Source organism: Candoia aspera, chromosome 4 (assembly GCF_035149785.1).
Source record: "Candoia aspera isolate rCanAsp1 chromosome 4, rCanAsp1.hap2, whole genome shotgun sequence".
NCBI lineage: Eukaryota > Metazoa > Chordata > Lepidosauria > Squamata > Boidae > Candoia > Candoia aspera.
The window spans coordinates 93,693,300-93,720,349 of record NC_086156.1 but is presented as its reverse complement, the minus strand read 5'-3'; the positions used below and the strand labels follow the sequence as shown (position 1 = coordinate 93,720,349).

The 27,050-nt window shown below is 39.6% G+C and overlaps 3 protein-coding genes across 3 annotated transcripts in view; 1 reads left to right on the top strand and 2 right to left on the bottom strand.

Annotated features, from left to right (window-relative positions):
* Window positions 1-27,050, bottom strand: part of LOC134495539 (von Willebrand factor A domain-containing protein 5A-like) — a 63,527-nt gene that overhangs the window by 3,406 nt on the left and 33,071 nt on the right. The window lies entirely within an intron of this gene.
* On the top strand, window positions 916-4,149 carry ATF5 (activating transcription factor 5). The gene is made up of 3 exons (XM_063301048.1): window positions 916-1,071; window positions 2,019-2,297; window positions 3,040-4,149. Exons 2-3 carry the CDS (start codon window positions 2,120-2,122, stop codon window positions 3,684-3,686), a joined length of 825 nt encoding a protein of 274 aa, XP_063157118.1. The 5' UTR covers window positions 916-1,071; window positions 2,019-2,119; the 3' UTR covers window positions 3,687-4,149.
* LIG1 (DNA ligase 1) lies at window positions 4,209-26,030 on the bottom strand. The gene is made up of 27 exons (XM_063301033.1): window positions 25,944-26,030; window positions 22,783-22,904; window positions 21,794-21,880; window positions 20,400-20,544; window positions 20,003-20,114; window positions 18,550-18,657; window positions 17,794-17,949; window positions 16,906-17,026; window positions 14,970-15,068; window positions 14,144-14,200; window positions 13,871-14,043; window positions 13,491-13,657; window positions 12,958-13,034; window positions 12,568-12,659; window positions 11,503-11,602; window positions 10,829-10,914; window positions 10,311-10,426; window positions 10,125-10,220; window positions 9,834-9,944; window positions 9,431-9,502; window positions 9,105-9,249; window positions 8,717-8,799; window positions 8,164-8,316; window positions 7,382-7,435; window positions 6,733-6,876; window positions 5,125-5,217; window positions 4,209-4,501 (listed from the first exon to the last, which is right to left on the bottom strand). Exons 2-27 carry the CDS (start codon window positions 22,797-22,799, stop codon window positions 4,430-4,432), a joined length of 2,736 nt encoding a protein of 911 aa, XP_063157103.1. The 5' UTR covers window positions 22,800-22,904; window positions 25,944-26,030; the 3' UTR covers window positions 4,209-4,429.

Below are 27,050 nucleotides of genomic sequence, written 5' to 3'. Positions count from 1 at the left end.
GGGAAAGTTGGGGGAGGCAACAGCATACTTGCAGCATATTAGCTTTCTATTTTTCTAATTAAAGCATTACTAATGTAAATGAAGGGTGTCATATTAAGTTACAGTATGTGGCATAAGCCTGAGTTAGCCCACCCAGCAAATCACTGGGTTATCATAATGCACGTATCCAGTCTGAAGTATTTTGATTTATGCTTCTATACAATAATAATAAAACCTTGATGTTCAGCTTTCTGGGAAGGGAGGACAGTCTAAAATCATTTGTTATATTTTAAAATTGTATGTAGAAATAATAATTAACAACAAAATAAAAGTTCCATATGGCAACAGAGGCTATTTGACTACCCCCTTTCTCTAATTCTTCTTGCTAAAAAAAGGATGTTAAAGAATCAGAAACTTGGGGGCCCCATTTATTCTCCATGGAAACAAACTCTGATGTTTACAGTTAGACTTAAGACTTACTGCACTAACAGGCCTGCTTCTGCCTGTGTTTTGAAATATACACAGTGTCCTGCCCTAAAGAGTAAATACCGTGCAGGCTTCAGGTAGCTATGATAAGAGGACAAGCTTTCTAGCCATACTTAGCTATCTATAAGCAAATAGTTTGGAAATCAATTCGTATCAAAGACGCAAGGTAATCTTTAAGCATGTGCAAAATGCATCCACCTTTCCGTTAACTGCAGCCTAACTCTTCATGCCTCTGAATGTATCAGCCAAAGGTTGATTCCCGACACTTCTATTTTTAAGAATCAGTCACCTCCTTAGCGGGATTGAAAAGATACTAAACAGCCCACCTACCCCTCCGACGCATGCGCATTAGTGAACGGAGGACCCGGTAGGAAGATGCGCAGGTGGAAGGATACGCGACGCCGCTGCGATGCGGCTTAGATGCTAGATGGATATATACGGAGGCTCCACCCCGCTATGACTCATTCTGTTTTTGACACAAGCACAGGATTTGGGTTAGAGCGCCGGCGAGGCACGCGAGAGTGAGGACATGGCTTTCTAGGGCTGCGCGGATCCCGAAGCAAAACAAGCGCGTGTTGCACGCTGCAACAGAACCAGCAAGATGGAGTAAGTAGGACGTTGGGATGCTCTTTCTTCTTATCCACCTCCTCCCGGCCCAGGGTCTCGGGAAAAGGGGCGTCCCTTACGGTGGCAGAAGGTCTCTTGCAATCCGCGGGTGGAGATGCTGAAGGAAAAGTAGCGGAGTGGGGACGATGCGTTTAGAATATTGAGGTTTTCCAAATCTTTCGGTAGGCGCAGAGCAGCAATACTAGTTCCCCCTCCTCCCCACCCCTCCCTCCGTTAACTAGCGTGCAAAAACCTGTTTGCCTGCCCGCCTCTCTTTCCATTGGGGAGTAAGACATTCAGCTCTCTGGGGAAGGAAGCAGGTGCGGCTCGCGTAACCCCGCTGGGAAAAGCCGGGGCTCGAGCGGAGCCTGTGTGTGGCCGCATCTCTCTGCCGCCGCCTCCTCCCCGGCTTCCCGCAGGCATGCACGTCAGCGCCTGCCAGTACGCCCTCAATCCTTCAGAGGTCTTGGACCAAGCTTCCACAAAACGTATGCTGGCTGAGGATTATGGGAATTGAAGTCCAACACATCAGGGAGGTTCTGGCTTAATTAGCAAGGTTTTACACTATTTCAGAAGTATGGTGCTTGTAGTATTGATGCAGGGCAGCCAAGCCCATCCTCCCTGTGCCCTGCTTTCCCTTCAAAATACCAAGAGTCAAACACTCCCCTTAACTTCTGCCAATCTGGCTAACATTCCTGCTGGGCCTAGTTGGGATGAGAGACCTACTATGGGGTATCTTCCCAGCCTTCCGTTTTGTATCCATTATTGGCCTGCCAACAGAGGCCTGTTCTGCAAATCTTACCACTCCAGTTGATTGTGCCACGTAACGGTGTTCTAAGGTACCTGCTACAGGTAAACAAATCCTGGCTTAATCTAGGATGGAATAAATCTGTTTCTTGGCTAGCGATCTCACTGAGAAAATAACATGCATTTTTGTCATTTTACAGGTCCCCTTTTGCCGCTGCCACCATCCTTGCCTGCAGGAGCAGAGCCATACCTTGCCTGCTACGTACAAATCCTGCATTGGTCCTGAGTAATCATCAATACAATGTCTCTGCTGGCAGCACTGACCCTGGACCTGGACCTGACCATGATCCCAGCTAGCACCATGTCCTGCAGGCCGGAGCTGCTCAAGCACCGGCTGCTGCATGCCGGTCACAGTGAGCCGCTACCCGGACCTGTGGATCAGGGCTTTGCCCTCAGCATGGAGCGCCCACTGTTAACAGGTAACTAATTTGAGTGAGAGTGGAATAAATCCTAGAAAAGTTCCATCTGTTAGAGACAAGGAAGATCCTTTCTTTAAGGACGTAAGATAAATATTAGCTTGCTAAGCTATTTTAAAATAGTTGAGTTCTAACATTATACTGAAGGCCCCTCATACTGTGGGGATGATAGTAAGGACTTAAAGATGAGTCCATTTAGGTATCTGAGGGCTAATCTGCATAGTCAATTGCTATCTTTTTTTCAAACTAAAACCAAGGATAGGGGGGCAAATTCGGATGACCACTAGGTGGCAGGGAAGAGTTTGCATTTTCTTGTATCTCTTCGCTGCCATCTAGGGGTTGTGTAAATGTTTGCAGCCCAAAGTTGGTAGGCTAAGCAAAGAAAGAATAGGACTTCCCGTTAGTTTCATTCCCCATCTCCACCATTATGGCTTCCATTTACTCCATGTTATAATTTGGTTGTTCCTGTACTGATTCAGACACACATTTCTCTAAAATATTCCACACATAAGTGATTTGGAATCATACTAATACAGATGTTTGGAACACCCACCTGCCTCTTCACGTGTGTAAAAGAAATTGACAAGCTCTGTTCTGGCACATGTCTGAAAACACACCTGAAAATCAAGTTTACTTTCTAGTCTGTCTTGTGAGTTGTGGTTTTGTCTGAGTCCATTTATTTATTAATCAAATTTACATAGTGACCCATCTCACAAGAAGTGATTTTTGCTCTGCTATTCCATAGGCGATGGCTTCTCAGACTGGATGACGGAACGCACAGACCTGGCCACGCTCCTGAGTGTGTCAGGGGAGTCCTCGCCACTCTCACTGCCCTCCCCTCCTGCTCCGGACCTGGAGGCCATGGCCTCACTGCTCAAAAAAGAATTGGAGCAGATGGAGGATTACTTCTTGGAGGAATCTCTCTCACCTGATCAGGTAGCACCCAGCACCCCTCCCTCTGACGGGAGCTTTCACTTTCCGTTTGGTGATGGCTTCCATTCCCTGGACCACCACCACAGTACACCTGTACCCTTGCAAACCTTGGATTCAAGCTGCTTAGAATTGTTGGAGCTCTATGGTGGAGAAACACCTGCTGAGCTCCCCCTGCAGGGCAGTGAAATGTGTGTCTCAGTTCAACAGCCCCTTGCCTTGATGCCTAAAGGGGATCGGCGGCAGAAGAAGCGAGATCAGAACAAGACAGCAGCCTTGCGGTACCGTCAGCGTAAACGAGCTGAACACGAAGCACTGGGGGATGAGTGCCAGGCCTTGGAGGCACGCAATCGTGAGCTGCGAGAGAAAGCAGAATCTATAGAGAGAGAGATCCAGTACGTCAAGGACCTGCTCATTGAAGTATACAAGGCACGCAGTCAGCGCCTGCGTACAACCCCCTAGAGGCAGGGAGTTCTCTCTCTCTGCTCATGAAAGAAAAGGTTCATGAGGGAACAGTGCATGTAGACAAGAACTGAACAAGCATGGAATTAAGTTTGGGAAATATTGGCAATTAGTAGGCTGTGTTACCCTTTGGAGGTTAGGACCTAGTCAGTGAGTTATGCAAGACAGATACAGAGTTGTAGAGCTAAGGAACGATGCAGGAGAGAGGGAGAAGGAGAAGTGAATACTGTCTGAAAGAATCTGGTGCTGCTGAGGTAGGAAGAAGCCAAGATTAGCGAGTTCTGGCCATTGCCAGGATTATCAGGGAAGGCTGTATTAAGGTGGTATCCTTTTTCCCCTCTGCCCCCCAACCTAGACAACAGTCTTGAAGCTGTGTAATAGCATTTTTGTATGTACACTTCCTAGAATTTCTTAAGCTACCTGTACCTAACTATGCACTAATAAACACTTATTTTAAACACTTGCTGTGAGTCAAACTTAGTAGAAGTCCAAGGAAAGTGTCTTGAACCACACAAACAGCAATTACACAATATCAAGGTTTATTTATACAGTATATCCAACTTAAATTGCTTACTTGATCACAGAAAATGGGTTGACAGCTGAGAAACAGCTGCTACCAGAAACAAAAAGCTGGAACCAACTTTAGCATTTTATTATCTGCCCCAAACTTTATAAAAATCGGTTGTGTTATGTTCAGTGCCATGACTTCATGCCAAAAAACTTCAATCAGATAAACAGAATTATTAGTAGAAATCATCTTTTTCCAGTGATAGTTGATTTTGGATCTGCTGCTGCTTCCAATAAAGTTCAGCCACCTGTATTAAGAGAAAGGTGGCTGTGTGTTTGTATGTACATAAAAATTGTAGGAAGGTCTCCGTCCTAAACTTGCAGTCTGCTCACCTTCTTATCCAACCTTACAATCCCAGTTTCAGTACTCTTCTACACCTTTGGAAAGGGCTGATTCCTTATTAGACTAAACTGTATTTCTTTTCAAAAACCAATCTTTGCAATTCCCAAAATAACTACCAAGATAAACAAATTCCCTCTTTATTTCCCCCCAACATTCAGTGTTCCTTTGTAGCTGAGCAGCCTGAAATGACCCTTTCACAGGTCTGGGTCTCTTTAGGGTATTTAAGGCATCCATTTCACCATGAACGCACCACCACCACCACCATGCCAGACCTGGCCAAGTGGGTAGTCAAGCTCACCCCAAAGGGATGGAAATGTGGCCCATGCCCAGACCTGTCTCTTTTAGCACTTGGAGCAAAACTTATTGTAAAAATGCAGCCCTTGGCTGCAAAAAATTGCTTAGCCTGCTTTCACAAGATTACAAGTAATAAGGTAGTAAAAGGAGGTAAATCCAACTCTGCATAAACTGGAAATTCTTGTCTGATTCATCTTCCCTTTAATTTATATATAGATGTCTTGCCATCTTTACCTGAGCACTGCTAGTGGCCTCCTCTGGTTTCTTATCATCTCGGATGTGCAGGAATCTGGGAAAGCGTAAGGAGATGCCCTTTTCTTTGTCCACCTGTGCGGAATAACAAGTTATCCTTGAAGTTTCATAAGGCTATTTTCTTAAAGCCTCCTTTGAAAACATTTTTTGGGCAGTGAAAAACAGTTCATTGCTACCTACTTTCCCAGCAATCTCTTGCTAAGAAGGAAGTTTACTTTAGATCTAAAAAAAAATCCAATTACTATTTATTCCATCCACAAGGTTATAACTTCTGGGGGCAAGTTACGTATTTCGCATACCCACACCAAGCTTTATATACATCAATGTACCTGGGAAACATTGAAGAGGATCACACATGAAAAACTGGCTTCAGTGACCAACTATACAGGTCTATAACCCAATCATTATTATGACTGATAATTTATATACCAAAGCAATCATATTCAGATATATAGGTTTATGTTAAGGCACTGGCTATAATAGTTAATATTTATTGTTTCAACTTTGCAAATACATGCTAATAAGTCTGTGCCACAGACCGTGACAATATTATAATATAACACATAGTCTGCAAATGTATATACATTGGCATATATAGTAGCAGAGGAGTAGGGTGGTTACATGAGATCTGAAGCACTCATAAATAATTTTCAAAGCACGCGTGGCCCTACTATATGATTTGTCAGAGGAGGAAAATTAATGCTACCAGAATGCCTCTTCATTGGTCTCTGAAACAGCCCCTGAGATCTGAAGTCTCTTAGACAGGCCCTGGGTGTATGAGTTGTGTGAAGGGCTTAGAATCCACTAGATTTTATCAAATCCTTGGGCATGCCTCTAACGTTAATGAAAGTTACACTAGGTTAAGAGCAAATTCTAAATTTATTTTCCCATTACAGGATGCGTAATGAGTAGAATTGTTTCATATTTTTTCTACCCAGTCATTCTGTTGCTGGCACAGCATTTGGAAATGTAGTATTTCAGGCTGAACATCAAGAACCTAGGCAATGGTGGCTAATTTTAAACATTCAAACCAGTAATAAAATCTAAACTTTGAGATTACAGCCAGATCATCTACAATGCAGTTCTTCTGCACCTCCTTCGAGTATAGATTACTGCGCAGCTGTTCCTTATAATTAAATAAATTATGTGCATTACAATTCAGATGTTTGTACCTTAAATACAGAACTAAAATAAATTGTTCCAGGGACTAGGGCCTGTGTAAGTTATAATAAAAAGGAATTGTAATACAGGAATATATGCATGGCATAAAAATAAAATCCTGATACTGTACCTATTAAACAGTAACTGACATTGGTAAAGTATCATTTCAACAGCTGAAGATGTAGTCTTACTTTTACAAATTTTCCTAAGGAAATGCTTAAAATTTATTGAAATCGCTATAGAACGCTAAACTAATACTGCCAGACAGCTGTGAACAAAAAATATTTCCTGAATAGTGACAGCCAATTAACATTTTATATTGTATCTATAATTAGGCTATATATAAAAATAGTTTACAATTCTAACGAGCACAAATTACATGAAGTCCATAATACATGGACCCCTTCCAATGCCTCACCCATCACTCACCAAACCTGATGCTGCTCTGTGGATGGGAGACATGGATAAATCGGCACACTTCACTTCCCAAACATGCTGGGCTTCCAACCAGTGATCCGGTTCAGCTGTCCCACCCCAACGATAGTATGGTCGTGGCTGTGGAATCACATAGTCCTGCAATACAGAGACTAGGGTGAGTACTAAGAATATGTAATTTTCTTTAAAAAATTGGAACGTTCTACGTCACATACAAAATGCACTGTTTTGACAACTTTGAAAGCATTTAGAACTTGAAACACAGCCAAAATCCTCTAAACGGCTTGTTCCAGATTTTGTGACAGGGCGTTTCCAGCTCAAAATGGGCTATTTCAAACTCAGAGCTATTTCAAGCTCAGAGCAGTTTTGCAGATCACTAGCAAGGCCTATTATTTATCCAGTAGAGACTTTCAGATGAGTTACTGAGTGCACTAGCAATATTGCATAATGCTCTTCTGAGCTCTGTTGATAGACCTACCACCTCAGGCATGTGAACCAGAGCAGAAATCAAGAATAACTGGCTGGCCAAATCCAAAGAGACTGCTTTTTCTCTCTAGTACTTCTTAATGACTTAAATGTTGAAACATGACGGTATAGAGGGTATCAGTAAAGCATATTCAAACAAATAGACAGAAGTTCCCACCTTGAGTGAGCTATGGAGTTTCTCCAAGTCCTCATCTGTGAATCCAGTGCCAATCTAAGGGGTGAAGGATGGTGACAATTAGATCTTAATAATCGAATGTCTGCCATTTGTCTTGAAGGGTTAGGAAACATGGTATGGAAAATATAAAAGCTACCAATTTTATACATCAGTTATTACTTTCTGTATATTTCCTTTGTAGTACTGGTAGTTATCCTTCTTTCTTTATCCCAGTAAAATTTAAAGCAAGACAAACTGTCATTACAGCAATCTCATTTTAGAGATTCTAATTAGGATGAGCAGGGCTCTTTTGGTGTAGTGGTTAAAGAAACAAGGCTAGAAGCTGAGACACAATGAATTCTAATCCTGCCTTAGCCATAAAGCCAGCTGAGTAATTTTGGGCCAGTTACCCTCCCTCAGCCCTAGGAAGAAGGCAGTGGCAAACCACTTTTCAAAAACATAGAATCATAGGCTTGGAAGGAACCTTGGAAGCAGGATTCCTACATTCCTGCCCAGTGTAGGAATCTTCATACCACCCTGGATAAATAGCTGTTCATTTTTTTCCTGAAAATCTCCAGTGATAGAGCACTGGATGTTGCCAAGAAAACGGCAAGGACTTGTCCATGTGGTTGCCAGGAGTCAAGACTGACTCAAAGGCACACGCAACCCCCTTCCCTCCCCCACAATTAGGGTCAGAGCGCTTGATGCTATTCAATACCAATCATTTCTCATCTGTAAACCAGCTATCAAAATGTCCTAAAAGTGATAGTCTAAAGATTCCTTACCTTGCAGATGCTCTGGAACTCTTCACTTTCCTCATCATAACATGCTAGAAGGAAACCTCCATAAGTGCCTGCCCGCTTGCCCTTGCCCAGGTAGGCACCAATCACCACCAGGTCAAGGGTATCACCAACACCTTCCAGATAATCTTTTTTAAGCTGGCATGGGAAACATGGTTATTAAATGGAGTAAGTCATCTGCTGGACAGGGCTGAACCAACTTCTAGACAGAGATTTTTCTGGTACTAGAAAGCAAATGTCAGGTATGGAAGAATAATCCAGAATGTAACTTTTATTCTTTGCATTCCTTATTGCTGCCCATTCTAGGCATTTTATTCAAACTGAGAAACAAGTAAGATGGTAAATAAAATGCCACCCATCCTTGAACAAGAGCATGGCCAATTTGGGGAAGGAGGGACAAACAGAGTCACTTGTTAAGATGAGCAGCTATAGAAATTAAATATAAATAAATAAATAACTCCAGTCCTGCCATAGGTCAGCATAGTTCAAGCAATTCTATCACATGATACTTAGAGCTGAGCAGGCATTCAGTTCTTACCTTCAGCCAGTTGTGTGATCTCTTTGCAATTTCATATGTAGCATCCACTTCCAGTGTTTTCACCATTAACCCTTCGCATGAGTCTGAGGAAGGCAAACCACTTTATTATCTCCTACAGCACATTGTTATCCTGTTTCACTATTCTAAAAGCTTAGAGTGGAATAAAGAGTGATTCACTTTTTATGCTCACAGTTGCTCTGTGAATCTGAAAGAAACACTGACCCTAGTTATCCACTGAGGTACAAGGCTAGGTAAAGAAGGTCAACCTTATTCTTCTAAATGTTACTACTCTGCAATACTGGCTTTCCTTTGAGGCTCAATAGAAGGTCGAGTTTTATATTAAAAAAAAATACTGGGAGAAGAAGCTTATGTATCAGCTACACAATACCTTTGATAGAACGTTCCAGGAATTCTGCTATCTCATCAATATTACTAGTATCCATGGAAGTGGCAAAGAGGAACTGGCCCTCAATCTCAGTGAAAGAATTATGCAGTAAGGTCCGGCGCTGAGACAGAGATTTCTGGACTAGAGACTAAAATACACAGAATTACAAATTTAAAGAAGATGCACAAAGCAGGGTCTTCAGAAAAGGAAGGAAGGAAGGAATAGAGGCAGCTACAAAAAACAGTTGAATATGCAGATAGAATAAGAGGCAAGATTACTATAAAACGTCAGCCATTTAGTTTTAGAGAGAAAAAAACCATAACACTTACCATTCCATTAAGGTACAGCATGTCGAATGCATATACACAAACCTGCACTCGGATTTCTGCAGCATCCACATCCTGGAGAATAATGGCGCAGTAAGGGGAAAGGGAGGCTAGATATTTTCACAGCAAAATATTCTTTAAAGTATTTCTGTTTTACTTTTCTTTGCATGGCTTTTACATACTCTCAGCTAATAGGCGCTAGAAGAGAAGTATTTCTTCCCTATGAGAGGTATTTTATTTTCAAAAACCAGAATTCCGGGCATATGGTATCTTCCCTCTCCCCTCCCGTCATCATCCAAAATGTAATCCATTTCACTCCAGTTGTGATATGCCCTATAAAAAGAATTGTAGCAGGCACAGGTAATTATAATTAACACATTTCTAGAGACATCCAACTATATTTTACCTTGCGCTTGCGGGTGGTCAATACTTGGAATGGCAGGATCTGTTTTGAAACAGGGTCCCAAGCCACTGCCTCTGCATCCAAGATACATGATTTCACAGTGCTGTTTTTTACCTGCACAAGGATATAGGTTCAATTCAGCTGAGCTGCTGCATGCTGTAAGTTCTCAACCTCAGTTCTATTCTCCAAAGCATTCCTCCCCCAGGAGCCTATCTATTGAATTGTTCTCGTGCCAGCAAAACCATTTCCACGTTGTTCTCTTCTTCTTGTGCACGTTTCCAAAAGCAATCGCACCTTGGGAATACGGGTGGCAATATCAGGGTACTTTGTTGTGTTGTTCTCTTGGTTTCGGCTATAAATATGTACTTCTCCATTCTCTAGAATGTGGATCTGTATGGAAAGAAAGAGTTGACCTTGAACTACAGATGGAAAGGAGGAAAATAGGAGCTTCTCTTCTGAGTTCACACCAAACATTGTTACCTGTGCGCGCTCCCCATCATATTTGTATTCACAAGTGAAGGCTGCTTCTTCAAAGCGCTTTAATACCTCCCCAATTCCTTTGGTTGGATGAGCCAGCATGGGCTTCAGGGGAATGCCTGTTGGAGAAAATACACAAAGCTGGGACCTGCAGTAACTGTTAACATCTGACTCAATGCATGGTAAAATCCGAGAGGACAGGTGAGAGAAAGGTAACAAACATGCAAAGATTAATCAAAGGAAAGTGATTACAAGGTGTGTTGTGAAATACCCACTTCTTATTAAATCCTTTTATTGGCAATGTTTGTACTTTAAAGCGCAAACACAACCTTCAGGATTAGAACCCATTTTCTTTTTAAATTGAAAATGCACAGTTTTTGAAAAGATGTAGCAAATGCACAGAATTGTATTTACACATTCCAAAGGATATATAATTTTGGAGAGAAAGCACTAGTTCTGTATAAGGGAGAGATTCCTGGTTTATCAAGTCCCCCACTCCCACTAAGGTATTTTAAAAATACCTGGAGTGATCTTGCAGTGCTGAGGCAGGCTCTCTACTCCATGCTCCAAGAGGACAGGTACAATGATGTCATAATTTGGTAGTTCACTGAAAACAAAGCATTTAAAATAATAGATCTGTGGCTTGATCTTGGTTAGCCAGAAGATACAGATTCTCTAATCCAAACTTTGTAATGACTACGGATTGCTCACACTCCTAGGCTGTTAATTCACAAAGGTTTCAAGCTAATACTACTCCTTTAATATTTTGTAAGGATCCATCTCCTTTTTCCTGGTACTTTCCTGCCTTTTCCAGAAGTTCTAGAGAGTTCAGAATGAGAACATAAGCCATTAGAGAGGGAAAAAAAATCCAACTAGCATTCCCAGTTGCTTACTATACAATCAGAACAAAAAAGACACAGAATGTATACATCAACACATACAGACTGAATTGGACAGAAAGCAACTTAGGAAGGGCCTGTGTGAATACGTGGGAGAAAGTGGAAGGTTTCCTTTCTTGTCCACCCACGAAAAGCTTGCTTTACCAGTGAAAAAGCAAGACTGGCATGGTTGAAGCCAGATACACTTAGCACATTTATTGCTCTCTGGGACTTCACCTATTGCAGTTTATGAAAGCTGAATGCTGGGGGCAATGGAAGGAGATTATGGCTGATTCATGAACCCAAACAATATTCACCAGAAGGCCTGCTTAACAATCAAGGCTCTCTCATCCAGCCAGGCTTTGCGTGCTTCTGTAGATTTGCCCTTTGCCGCATCCAAAACATCTGGGGGAAATTCTAGAAGGAGAAAAATACATGCATACTGGCTAACTTACATATTCATGGTTAGGATCCCTTTAGCTAGGATGTGCATATATTGTATGTTTACTGTGAAAGTAGAGAATTTCTCACTGGCACTATCACTTCAAAGAAATACAGGCAGTCCTCATTTACCAACTGCAATAGGGACTGGCAACTCTGTTGCTAAATGGTGTGGTTGTTAAGTGTGATGTTACCTGACCGCACTGACTTATGACATCAGTTCTGATTTCAGTGGGTAAGCAAATCACTGTGGGCTGTTAACCACAATGTCATGTGACTGTGACTTATAAGCTACTGCCAGCTTCCCCACTGACTTTGCTTGTCAGAAGCCAGCTGTGAGGGTTGCAAATGGTGATGCTGTGACCGCCTTAAATATGTGCCAGTTGCCAAGTGCCCGAATTGTGATCATGTGACTGCAGGTACGCTGCAATGGCTGCAACTTTGAGAACTGGTCTTAAGTCTCTATTTTCAGCACTGCTGTAAATTCAAAAGGTCGCTGAATGAGTGGTTGGTAAGTGAAGACTACCTGTATGCTAAAGGCCATGGATATTTAGAAATAAGGGCACTAATGGAAATTAAAAAAAAAAAAGGCTGAATATGTTCTTCATACCTCTAATATCATGTGGCAAGATACCACTATATTTGTTAATGGCTAGTTAAGGAGGTCTTTCTATTCTTTGTTCCCTGATTCAAATCTTCAAATTCTGAATTATTTAGGAATAATGAAAATAGCTTATGCCTTTTAATTACTTCTGACTCAATGCAGAATACATAACTTCCTGTCCTGTGGGTGACACCAACTTCCTAGATAGTTCTGTATACAACATTCAGTCTTTTTGCATTAGAATGCCAGTGCAGGTATCCCGATATACAGGACAAAACTCCTTAAATTTCCCTTCAACCAGCATTAGTGCCATTTCCCAGCTGCAAACTGAACTCACTTTGTCCTGGGGGAGTGAGTGATGCTGCCTGGGCAAGACCTGAGAGGACAGACTGCTCTGCTAGCCCAATCCGTAACTTTCCTTCTAGTGACCTGCAATGCACAAAGAACTTCATTATAACACCAAAGGGATTATGTTGACGGCTGCACAAGGACTTCATATATGCCTAGATTTGTGTTTGTTGGAAGCAAGGACACCGAGAAACAGAGTGCTGAGAGTTTGCAACAAACCAATGAGTAAAGTAGAATAAATAATGATTTTAACAGAGTTTGGGAAATCATTGGAAATATGCAAACTAAGTATCAAAACTTGTCATTTTAGGAACACAGTGTGGAGATACTGAAGTGGGGACAAGGAGAACAATTGCACTCAAGGTATAATTGCACTCACCGAGCAACATAACGAGCTTCTGAGTGGCGACACGCAACGAACAAAGACTTAATAATGTCAATTTTCTTGTTCATAGACTGAGGAGAACAGAAATGGAAACAAGTTTTGAGATGCACAGGGGGCGGGGGGAAAGAGGGAAGGATAGCTAGGCCTAGTACTTTTCAGAAAATCTTTCTCATTCCATATAACAATAGTAAGATCACAAAAAAGGCTCTTCCCATACCTACATGCCAAGACAAGAAACTTCAAAAAATAGTTTTACAACCCTACCCACTGTGTTGACACATAGGCATAAGGGCCGAAAATAAATTCCTCTGGACGATCCTTTCAGAAACACTATCTTCCTCCAGTCTGGTATTCTGTTAGACTACATTCTTTCAGAAATGATAACATTAAATATTTTGTGCCAGATAAACATTACAGTTAATATCATACATCATATTTGACCAACTGTACCCCTGACATATCACCTAATAGCTCAACTTTGCAGGCTCTCTTCCAAGACTGTTAATATCCTCTCACTTATTACTTACAGAGCTTCCTGCCATGTGCCCAATTGCCTTCAGTTTGCCAAAGACAGCAGCAGCACCAAGTTTGGGTGGAGCAAACATGGTTCCTTGTGTCGTGCGACTGTTTTCAGCAACTAAACCTAGATCTCCTTTCTCTGCTGCCTCTGCCTTGATCTGGTCCAGTTGTCGACCTAGAGAGAAGACAAGACCATGTGGTCATGATTTTTTTTTTAAAAAAAGGTTTCTCTGAGTCACTAATTTATTATTAATTCTTAGCACTTTTACCTTTTCAGATAAGAACCAAGATGTTCACCATTATTATGAGAGCATACTAACGGTTGTTTTATTGGCAGCTATTGCCTAATATTACTTTTCCTAGGAAGACTACAATTGGGCAGGCTCACCTGTGGCCTGGGCCAGCGCTTTCATGAGGATGGTTCTGCCAATGCCTAATTCTAGGCCCTCATATGCTGGGCCTAACCGATTGAGGCAGAGGTAGACGCAAGGGAGCAGGTCTTGTGGAGACAGGACAATCACAGAACGAAAGAGGTTGCTCAGGGTCTCTATAATTTTCAACCTAGAAATAGAGAGATGCTGTATGATTTTGGAGGCAAGGTAGAATGCTACAACTATCCTCCTTCCTTATTTATTCTGTGGTTTGTAGCACGTCATCTTACCGGGCAGATTCCTCTTCAATATACTCAAAAGTACGAGCCACAGCCATGTATGGTACCCTGTCAAAAGAATTAGGATAGCAGCAACATTCAGAACTGTGAAACCAAAGTGCACCATCCAGAAGTAGAACAGAGTGAATTGTCTTCTCCTTGCATATTTTATATTGCCTGAAATTGCTAAAGCACAGCAATCAGTGAAAAAGAGTGCCAAAATCTCCAAAAGGCCTTCCTCTCTCTCAAAAATCAGTAGTAAAGCCCATATATTTTATGATTGGGCTTGCATATTGTGTTAAGCTATGGTTTTTAAATACTGTGACTCTTAAATAAGGCTCACACATACCATGCTAAGCCATAAACAATGATTTACAAGCCACAATGTTTGGGTTTATATAACTTGCTTAAGCTAAAATGCATTATGTTTTATGCACATATGAACTCAGCTACTCACAGAATCATTTATTAATGATGCAGATCAAGGTAACAAACCCTAGCATTTTAGGAAAAAATAGTACCTCTATGATACATAGTTTGACTCTAAATAAAAGCCAGTTTATAATAAAGAAGTGTGGGATATAACTAAGACACTGGAAGATGAGATACACTGTTCAGATGCTGGAAGTAGCACAGGTCTTATGTAGCAATTCTTGGTTTAGGGCATGGTTAATATAGTAATTTTTAACATGATGATTCTATGGTCAAACTTAAAATGAGATTGACTTGAAGACAGATAGGAAATGCATCTATGTCCTCTGGTGCTTGAATAATAAGAGATAAACTGTTAGAAGAAGCAATGTTTTGCAGCATAAAATCTAATCTCAGTCACACTCACTTTTGGCCAGGGCCCCAGCAAGCATCATGAACAGGATGATAGCTGATCTTTGTAGGGTTGTACTCTGCAGGCTCAAGTGTAAGAGATGGCTTGAGAAAACTGTAAAAGCAGGGAAAATATATATAGTTAGTATGTAGTTAGTTTTCACAAAATGACTAGTTCACTTTTTTTGTTTTTTAGATCTATCACCTGATTATGCATGTGTACCCAAGTCTTTTGCAGCAAACTGGACATAGGCAAAGTGTGTTATGCGAAAGAAATAACTTCTGCATAAATATTCATACTTTCTTAAGGCCTGGAGAATCACTGTGACTTTTTACAAATTGGTATTAAGGCTAATCTAAGAGCCAAACGTTTTCAGATGAATACATTTTATAAAATCAGATCAGTAAACTTGCTAGCCTTACCAAATATAAATATGAATAATACATTTACCTGAAAGGAAGATGATTACAAATTTAAGATAATCATCCCACCTCCGGAAGATCAGGCAGAAAAAAAATGTTTTAAACACACATAAAAATCCTGTATACAACCTATTCTCTCTGCTTTTCATCAAGAGCTGTAGACAACACAGTAAAAATAATATTGGGGATTTTTCCTTCTAACAATTACACATACATTCAAACATATAAAGAGAGACTGGGGAAATCTTGGTTCAGCCAGCATAAGCCTATCTATCTTTACTATGTAGAAAAGCCCAATGAGTTCAATAGCTCTTATTTCCAAGATAGCATGTGAATGTTGAGGCCATGCTGGACAAGAGACTGTTTAGCCTGGTTCATTCAGTGTAAACTGGGGAAAAACTTAGAAAGGAATCCTTGGAGTACTGAGCTGTATTTTAATTTTTTTTTTTTGCATAATGGAAAAGGATCTATACAGCCTTATGCTGGGCTGCAAGTAGAAGAAAATCTATGCTTTCTAATTCTGTACGAAGTTACACTAAAATCAGTGGCTCTTATTCCGAAGGAAGTATACTTAGGAATTCTAGTCCTACTCAGTCAGCATACAACATGTTGTCTTCTTTTATGCTAGAAATTAAGTGTCTGCAATAGAAAGCCTCTTTATCTGACTGATTAGATAAAGACATTTCTCCACTATAGACCTTCCCCTCTACACATGGAGTATGTCAGCTGAGGCAAGGGTAGTGTGCTCATCCCTATCTGCTTTGGAGAGTTAAAAACTTCTCCTCCTTTCCTGCCTGTTTCTGTCACTTTGCACCTCTCAACATTCAAGAGTATCTTCATCTATTACTGTATTCTCAAGAAATGTAAGGTAATTCCCACATCCCCTATTCACAGGTATTTGGAGAACAAATCTTGTCATCCTTTCAGGTAAATGCAGTATAATTAGAATGACTCTATATACTACCTTTAGCTGGAATACAGAATCCAATGAAGCTTAGAGCATTGCTGGGAATCTAAACAATCCACAAATAAGCAGGTTATATGAGAATGACTAGCTTTATTTTAATACAAATCTACACATTCTGCTTGAATTGCTTGAAGCAAAAACTAACGCAACTTTATTTTCATACTTTCTGATCAGTGTACATGTACATTTAGAGCTACCAATATGTTTAGAGCTACCAGCCCTAAGCAGTAAAAGCACATTAATACACAATTGGGGGATCTTTAGACAATCTACAGTAATTATATTTATAAATAATAAATATGTATTTAACATTTTCATAGTATTCATTTATGGATAAAATATTTTATATTTTGTTCTCTCTTTGCAATATTACCACTGGCTTTGGTATTCCTTGCAGTAACTTTCTTATTTGGTGAATATTGTTGAATCCTTTCTGAACAGAGAGGCATGAAGTACTATGGATCATCTGCTTACTATGTGACCTTATCCTCTGGAATCTTGATGTAGTGCTAAGATAAATATGAGACAGATCCCTCCCTTCAAAAACACACCAATCACTTACTTGTCAGCCATGCTGTTGGACTCATGATTACTAACTTCATTAAGGCCCTTTGGTACCTGCATGCTTTCTGATACTACAGGTGCTTGCTTTTTTTCTGGCTTCACAGAACTTTTCTTGGGAGCTGTAAGTGAAAACAGGGACACAACTGCACTCCAGGCTAAGGTGTTCGGGGATAAAATCAAATACACTAAAAAAAAAAAATCTGTTACAGGTTAAAAAAATAGCTCCCCTTAAATTATCAAAGGAGGTAAGGATTAGGCTAATCTCACTCATATGGAATGCTGACTTTTTGGCATATTTTCTCTTTACTGTGTGTTGTAGGGTATTATCTTAGAAATCCACAAAGCATTTGCTAATCCTGAACATACATTTTCAAATTTTCTATATGATTCTGATTAAAATACATTATAACACTCTTTTTCAGCTCCTCAATATAATTTTTGAGATGTGACTAGGATTGTACAGAATATTCTAAGTGCAGTCACACCACAATTTGTTTGAAAGTCATTATGATATTGGCATTTAATTTGCAATTTCTTTGCTAATTATCACCAACAGAGATTTGTTTTTTCCCCACAGTAACTGCATACAGTGCCAATATTCAGCTATCCAGCCCAATTACATCTCTTTCCTCATCAGTCACAATGAGTTCGGACCCCTAGAGCAATATATGAAATTACTTTTTTCTTTTAATATGCCACATTAATTATATTGAACTTCTTTTCTTATAAGAGAGTATCTTCTCCTTCTGCACCCCTACGTAAAAAAGAATTGGGGACAGGTTTCTGGAGTTCTTTTTTTAAAAATCATCCCAAATAATTGATAATACTGGCAATTTCACTGGTCTTAATCCTATGTAGAATGGTGGTACATTTCAAACACACTCACCAAAAAAACTAGTAATGGGTTTGCTGGATGGCTTAGGGAAATCTGGGATTTCTTGTTCCTTTGCACTTCTGTCTGTTTTATGCTCCACCAATTTTTCATTTTCACTTTTCATTTCCTCCACTTCCATGAGTTTCTCATTTGTTTCATCTTTAAAATCTGCATAAGAAGCAGAAACCAAATGTTCAACATTATCTGTATAAAATTCAACTAGCATTTTTAACCCTAACCCATTTCAACTTTGACGTGCTTTTTAATACCTCTGTGCAAAGCCCAAGATAGCTGCAGACTTCTTCTATGAAACAAAAATTTAGAGAACAATATTTTGAACTTGAAAAGCCTACAGAAATATGAAGGCAGGGCAAATTCATGTAAGTTTTGACAAACATGAGTGAACTCTACACCATGTATCTCTTGTCAAAAATACGTTGCAAACTGAAACTGTGGACCTTTTCACAGAATGTGAAAAACGTGAATTAGAATGTGAAAAGGCACAGTGGTTTTAATGACTGAGTTGAACAAACTGACTAAACTGTATTAACACAGAAATAATTCAAAGAAGCTTTATTCCTCAAAATAACCACAGGTCACATCCAATACTTCAAAGACACCAGACTAGCTTTCCTATTGTTTTGTCTGATAGCCAATCACACTCTCACTCAAAAAGCCTCAGTAGCATAGTGATCCCAGTCCCCTTCTGATTCTTCCATGCCACTGAGTCTTATGGCTCTTCTAATCACCAGGCATTAAGGCACTCACCATCTCTATCCTGGTCTTCTTTCCATTTTTTGGTACTGCGACTATCATGGGAACTATTATGGCTGTTGACATCTTCTTCTGCTTTACGTTTAGGGAGCTGCTTGCGGGCTAAAGGCAGAAGTAAATTTCATTTGCAGCTAAACTGCCACTACTTTTCCCAACAGTTAGGAAATTTTTGTCACACTTAAAGCAAATAAGATCACAGAGACATGATATGCTGTATTTAATTCATATCAAGAGCCCTGCCTATGTAGTTTCTTGACCAAAAGGCTATACAGGGATGTCTTAACCTAAGGAGAAAAGATTTACAAAAGTGGTAAGATAGAGAGCTACTGGATGAGATTAAAAAAAAGAGGAAAATGATAAAGGATATCTACAGCATACCATACAAAACCCCATGATTCTTAGTGTGGATGGGGAGCATGAACTTCCTCTGCTTTTTTGATGTCCGTTGAAGTGAAAATTACTTATCTGCTTTCCAGAACTCAACACAAATTTTTCAAGTAGCAAAAACGGGGGGTGGGAAAGAAGCAGGAAAGTAGGCATCGAAGCTGGATTGGACTTTGTGTAACATGCTGAAGTCTTAATTCCAAAAGTGGGTAAGGCCAGTATCCCAATTTATTTGAAGGTTGTTCAGGGTTAAGGAATGAATTGGTGTCTCTGCAAAAGGTTTCTGGGGGCTACAAAAAGAATGCTAGCAGATATTACTTAATGGTAGGTTTTATTAGTGTCAGCATACAATAAGCATTCAATCGATAAAGAAAATGACAACTTCCCACATTTCTAAAAATACAAATAACATTTCTCCATTACACTTAATAAATTAATTGCTGACTGAGGACTGGGATTCGGAGAGTTTCCATGAATCAATACAATTATGAATCTCTGAAAGACTGTAAGTTATATTTTCATAGGCAACCAAACCTTTTGTTTGACTCTACATAGTAAAATAGTATCATTGGTAATATGGAAGAATACTTTCAAGGAGCTGGGATTTCAATCTGCTTTTTATGCCAGAACAATGCAGCTGGTGAGGCTGGGTAGTATTGCTTCTTGACATTTCTAATATACCATACATGATGGAATGAGGGGCCTATAATAAATCACAGGCATTAAAACTAACAGTCTTTCAAAGTCAAACCGAGTTAGATTGATTAGATGGTGTCAGTCATTAACACTGCATTCTCAACACACTTTCTGCAATCTCGTTGCCCTCAGATAGATGGACTTTAGCTTACGCGATTCCCCCAAAACATGGAAAGTTGAGGAAGGCTGTCTGAAACCAGAACTACTGTCTAAGCAAGACTCCCTAATTCTATTAGGATTGCACAATACTCTTTTAAATAACAGTATTGGAATTAAAGTAGCTACACAGCAAAGATACTGAAGTTGTATAGAAGGAAGTAATGTCTTACTCTCTTCTGTATACAAACTCAAAAGAGTGGCAATTTACCAGTTTTGCGCCTTGGAATACTGGAAGATGTGGGTAAATTGGAGGTAGGTGGGCTGGTGCTTGGAGAGATGCTTTCCTCAGAGATCTCTTGCTCAGGAACACAGTCCTGTATCTAACAAGGGAGAACTACTAAGTGACAGGGTAGAGATAGAAAGAAAAACCAGAGACAAACATACATCTTGGACTGAACATTACAATAAAAGAGGGACAGACCAATGTTTATTATAACTTTTATGCTACTCTAATAAGGGTTTATCTTATCTAACTTGAATAATGTGCTGGAAATGAAATTAAATGAGTAAAGCAGAGATGAGAGCAGAAAATCTGCATCACAGAATCCGAAGAGTTCTGTATGATTAATCAGTCAAAGATTAGGACGTTATGGGAACAGACATACCAACTTGCTGTCATCTGCTTGTGCATCCTTTCCATCTAATTCCACAGAATCTTCTTCATCATCACTCTTAAGGACCTTGGCAGCTTTTTTAGATGCAGAATTCACTGGGAAGTCTTCATAAAGTTCTGAACTGTTTACTAATTTCCTGAGAAGAAGCAAAGCATTTAGCAATAGTCATTGGACTCCTAAACATCCTGTTTATTATTTATTGTATATATTGGTTAAAAGTCAGTTATAGAAGAATATAGATTTTTTAAAATGGTTTTACTTGTGAGTCGCCCAGAACTGTTGGGAGGCATACAAATTTAGCAAATATAAACAAACAAACAAATACAACATGTATAGCTATCTTTTCTCCCTAAAGCTCAAATTAGTGAACTTAACTTTCTCATATTCATTTTATTTTCACAACTACCCTGTGATATAGGTTAGGCAGAGAGAGAATGATTGGCTTCAAGTGAGCCAAAAATGTAACGTCTAAATAACGATTTGAATATTTTGTGTTCCCAGTTCTAGTTCAAAGTCTAAAACTTTCTTATTACAGACTCTCTTCTCCACTCACAAGGCAGTCCCCTCATCCATAACACAATTCTTTGGGTTCAAATGAATAGAAATCTATTCTATTCTCTATAGGCCATCGACTGGGACAGGAACAAAGAGAGTTACAGTAAATAGATCTTAGAAAATTGCCATTTCAGGAATACTAGAAAAACAGAAACAATTGTAGTTGAACCATTTGTACATAATCAATGAAAAATTAAAGTACATTTTACTGCCTGGTAAGTCTGGATTGTACTGAAATTGATGGGATACACTAAGTACAAATTATTTCAACAACTCTGCTTTAAATGTGATTACCCTGTACCCAAACCATTTTATTTTATTAACCAAAAATTCCTTCAGTGTAGTAACCATGGTTAAGCCTGACATTATAAAAAAAAGAAAAATGTCCTTTCACATTCTCTTTCTCTTTCATTCTTGGACTAAGCTCTCTTCTTTGATCCTCATAGTTTAATATTTCCTACTGCCTTGGAATTATCGTATTTATCAAATTCAGACAAAATATGATACTGTTCTTCAGCCTCATAATGCTGCATGCTCTTACACGTCAACTTCAAAAAAGCTGAACACATAACCAACAGAGTTTATAACCACATAAAAATAATTTATACCCTGTCTAAAGTGCTCAGATAAAGTAAAAAGGAGGGATAAAAAGTGAACAATTCTGACCTATTATGACTTCAACAGCAAAGATTGTATATTTTCTCAAAGACTGATGTGTATATAAAACTGGTATTCGTTGACGATTTGGCACACGAAGTGTCTTAAGACTGCCTAAGACAATGAATAGAGTTTGCAGCTTGTGTATGAGTACATATCTCAGAGTAACTCACTTTTGTGAAATGAGCTCCTCTTCTAAGTGGTTATCTTCTGCTTTTTCTTTTTCAGGCTTTATTCGTGCCAGAGGCTGGAAGAATGATCTGCTCAGACATAAACAAACATGGTTACACATATTCTCCCCCATTATTCAGGGCTGCAGAGTTCCTAACAATTTTTACAAGAGGGAGGATGATATCATAGTTTCTGGCAGCCTTCCAGTTCAAAAAGCCAAAAGCTTTCATAATAACTCAAGTACATAGATAGCTTAAAACAGGTAATGGAAAATAGCACCTAAATAAAAAGGCGAGATAAATATATAGTAATAATAAATAATAATAATACAAAATTGATTCTTGATTTAAAAAACTCTTTGGAAACAGTGATATGTCTCTCTTGTGCCAATCTGCCAATTAAGGAAACAGGGTGCCAGAAACAGAAAGAAAAGGGTTGCCTTACCCATTTGTTTACTTTGGCTTTGTTCCTGCTCATGGCGAGGATGCAGCTCAACTAATTATTCCCAAAAGAAGTTATGGTCTTCAAAACAAACAAAAAACTATACTCCATCTTTATTATTTTTTTTTTGAAAAGGTGATATACCTTCCTGCCCCTGAGAACTGATAAATGATATTGTTTGTTTTTATTTGGGTTGTTTCTTGTAAGCCACGAAGTGGCATTGCTTGAGTTTGGTGGCCACATAAATTCTATAATAAATATATAAATAAGTAACACAATAAAAAGTGTTGCTTGGAAGCATAAGATTATCTTATAGTAGCACTGTATTTGTTAAATATTGTAACTATTGATGATATGCTCCTTTTACATACTTCAAGAAATGTTAGCATTTCTTCTTAAAATGGTAATACTGTTCAGTCCAGAAAAATCATTTCAGTCAAATACTTCCTTTTGCAGTTTCAAGTGTCTGTCTTGGGTATCAGAAATGAAATAGTATTTCAACCTTAGATTACACATTTATATTGTTTATAAATGTCATGCTGGCACATACCTTATGTTGCTCTGCATTGTAGAGATCTGTGTTTTCACTTAGCTCATCAGTTCCACAAAATAAAGTTAGTATAAACAGGTTCATGAAACATCATATGTATCCTATTTTCTTACAGGATACAGCTGATAGAAAAGAAAAAGAGGAGACAGACTGAATTTGAACTGCGCAAAAACTTGACTTTTGGAATTCCATCAAGATGTGATGATGGCCACAAACTTGGATGATTTTAAAAGAGGGTTAAATTCATGAAGGACCTGTCTATCAAGATTTTGGAAGATTGTTTCCTTTGGCTTGGGGACAGCATGCTTCCATATACCAGTTTCAAGAGAAAAACAATGGGACCGAGTCATGTCTCTCTCTCCTGCTTCTGAACACTTCAGAGGCACCTCGTTGGCTAATGTAAGAAACATAATACTGGACTAAGATGGATATTGGCCTGATTCAACAGGGCTGTTCTTAGGTTCCACTTGTAGAAGCATGGCAGGACCTTGCTTTTAAAGCTGTTTGGGCCATCAAGTCCAACTCTGCTCAATATGGGAGTCCAAATTAAAGCATACTTGTAAAGGTAGCTATATAGCTTTTGCCTGAATGCATATAATGGAGGAGAACTGTTACTTCTCTATATCATTGGTTCCACTTCTAACATTTGACTGGAATTCACTTTTCTCTCATTTAAATTCACTGTTCTATGTCCTGTACTCTGGAATGAGAGAGAACAGGTCTTGAACTTCTATGTGACATCCGTTCAGATTTTGAAGAATACCATCAATCTTCCTTCTCAGGTACCTTTTCTCAGCTTCTTTAATCTGTCTTAATTTTTAGTCCTATTATTACACAGATACTTAATGACTGCTAGCACACAATTATATATCTACAGTTGTATTTATTTTTATTTTATGAAAGCTGCCTGCAAAATCTTTACAGTACTATTTCTCACTGGATAGGTCAAATTGTAGACCTCGTCCATGAAACTGATAAACATTTGACAGCTGTTGATATGGATATTACGGTACTAGGCAATGGGAACAAGTAGCCTCGCAGGGAGCAGTTTTTACAACAGAAAACGCTGGTGAAACAAAAGCACAGTGAAGATGCTGAAGTAGCATCTTTTGCAGGATTACTTGAGTTGTAGAGCAGAGAAGTGCTCAACTCTCTTTAAAATCATAAATTTTAATTTAATTTTAAATCATAGTCATTACAACTTGACATGCATGTCCACTGTTTACTTAGTTTTCTACATTTTTTCACTGACACAAAAAAATAAGATTCAGGATGTAGGTATGCCAGAACCAGGTAATCTGGTTCCCTCCATATGTTCTGGACTGCTCCTAGGCTTCCTGTAAGATGTCATCATGCTGCTCTAGTAGAGTGATTAAATGGGGAGGCATCATATCATTTGGAGCACTAGTTGGTTATATTCTAAGATAGTGTTTCTTAAAATGTAGTCCTAGGACCCCTGGGGGTCCTCCAAGACATTCTCAGGGGTCCACAAAATCAAAATTATTTACCAGCCTATGTTGAAAAATAATACAATATTAAAATCCCATCAAACAATTGTGAGAAGCAATAGTGGTAGCAAATGCATCAATTTTAATGTTTAATACAGTAAACATTGATAAATATAACCCATACAAGCAAAAGCTCTTGTGGGTGCTCCATAATTATTAAAAGTGGGAAGGGGACCTGAGAGAAAATTTTTTAAAAACACTGTTCTAAGAGATCAGCTGTAAAAGGGAATCACAGGCATTCAAATGAAAGGGGTGTGGGGGATGGGTCATTCAAATCTGGTGACAGATAGGTTGCTCATGAGGGAAGGGATGTTATTTGAGTTGGCTTCAAGTATTAAAATGCTTGGGTTCAGAAGCTTGGACAGGCACCCTGGGGTATAAAGACATTATCCTTTGACTGGATTGCTGCTGAGTTCTGGTCCATGATAGCAGTAATATCAGCATTAGCATATTGCATAGTATGACATCATTAGATTCCTTCCTCCAAGAACTCAAGCAGTAATTGTAGCACTTCCTTCTAGTTTTTTCTCCCATAATGGCACTGTTGACAGTTAGGCTGTATTTGTATTCTACTGCAGTTAGGTTAAAAACTCTGCTATGATTATTGAATGAAAGTAACTATGAAAGTTAAAGTGGCTTTCTCCGTCCTTCTATTCCATATTAATATTGACACAAAATAGCAAGCACGTGGAAGAAATTACAATTGTTTAACATTATATATGCAAAAAATACACATTCATAGTTTTTATTTTTCCACTTCTCTCTCACTTAACACAAGAGCATTCTTTCTAATCAGTGTAGATCTGCATGACAGTTGCTTGTGAAAAGGGCCACTAGACTTCCTCATTCATTTAACACACATTTGGAAATATATATGCAAGAGCAGGGGAAGAAAGGAAATCCCAGATCATACAACGAAGAATTTATAATAAAAAAACCGGTCTGCAAATGCTCTTTCAATGTTTTGCAATGCTGCTTCTCTCCTCTTTTAAATCCTCTTCATAATATACATTTCTTATAAGACAACGGACTGTTTTATATCTATTTTTCTGTTTTAAAAAAATCACACCTCATGTCCTTCCCATAAAATTTACCAAGGCAACGTACTCAATAGCATACAACAGAATAACATTATAAAAAGGATCTCTCTGGACTAATTTCTCTTCTTAAGAGGAATGGATAGCTCTTTCTCTTATTTGGCTTGCCTCCATCCTCCCCCCACTTTCTGTTCCCTGCCCAGTGCCGAATTTTACACTCTTTGGTGAAGGGCAAGGCATGACCATAGCAGCAAATAAATAAGTTGTAAAACATACATCACAGGGCATTAAAAGATAACGAGCAATTGAAATTGAGTCCATCAGCTATTAAATGGGGGGAAGAGCCAATATAACATTTGAGTCTCGCTTGTATAGAGAGAAAAAAAGAGGTAAGTGTATGTTCGTGGGGGTGGGAGTACTATCCACAAGAACAGTTGATATTGGAGTGTTCCCGCCACTTCCTTCCCCGCGCCTTTTAGAGACGGTTTCTCCGTATCTCGCTCTATCTTGGATGCACGAATTATTCCCGCCAAAATTGTCCCCGCGTCGCGCGAAAGCTCCGCCGGCAGCCCCTGCAGCGGGGGAAGCGCGCGCGCGCAAAGGGAAAAAGAATTACCTGCCGCAGCCTCAGTGTCTCTCCCTCACTTAGCAACATCCCCCCACTACTTTTTTTTTTCGCGCGGAAACAGACGCTAGCTACGACGAAAAAATCGAGCGACCAGAGCCTGACGTCACAGGGCTTCGACGCCTCAGCAATTCCGTATAACGTCCGTCACTTTCTTTCGTCACCCTCCAAGTCTGCTGGGAAGTGGAGTCCAGGTTGAGAAAGTCACGCTCTTTTCTGTTATCTGAAGGAGTTTGGAGAATTGCTGAGATTGCATCCTGAAAACGAAGAGATGTTGCGGGAGGAAGAGGAGAGAGAGAAGGAATTGGAGTTGGAAAGCGTAATTGAAGTGGTCGGCTCTCAGCCTTGGAAGTTCATAGGGTAATTTTGCCCTTTCTCAGCTGACTGTTCAATAGTGCTGTAGTGGGAAGCAGCTGGCCCTTTAAACCAAGAGCCAGCCTGAGTCCAGAGGGAGTCACCTGACCCCTGAAAGCCAATGAAAGAAGAGAAGGGTTCTGTCAGGTTTTTGGCGGGAAGAGTTTTGGGGTGATTTAGGTGAGGGGGTTACTTCAAGCAAGGTTAATGGTTAGTTTATTTAGAATCACGTTAGGGTTTTTTTTTGTACAGTATTTAAACTGTGTATTGGGTGTATGTGAAAACTTATTTTCCTTGGTTTTGTTGTTTATTCGTTAAGTAGCTTCCGACTCTTCGTGACTTCATGGATCAGCCCACGCCAGAGCTTCCTGTCGGTTGTTGCTAGGAAAATTGCCATTTTCCTTGGTACCTTTAATAAAGTTTGTTTTTTGTTTCAGTCCTGACTGGTTGCCTTCTATCACCCGCCTCAGCTTGGCTGAGCTACAGGCTCCTTAAGTTTTGTTTTGGTTTCCCTTCGGTGTTTGACTAGACCCAAGGTAGGGTGAGGATTTCCCATCAATCCTCTCCTAGTTCCCCAGAGGGCCGGTGTGGAAGGGAGAAAGCAGTGTGTAGTGAAGGGGTGATGGCAGCAAGGAGGCCTAATCTTCCAGTTACTGTTTGCCCAAAAGCACGGTTACCTCAGAACTGAAGGACCTCAGATAAGGGGCCGGTTTGACCCCGAGGGTGCCTTTTTTCCCCTCATTA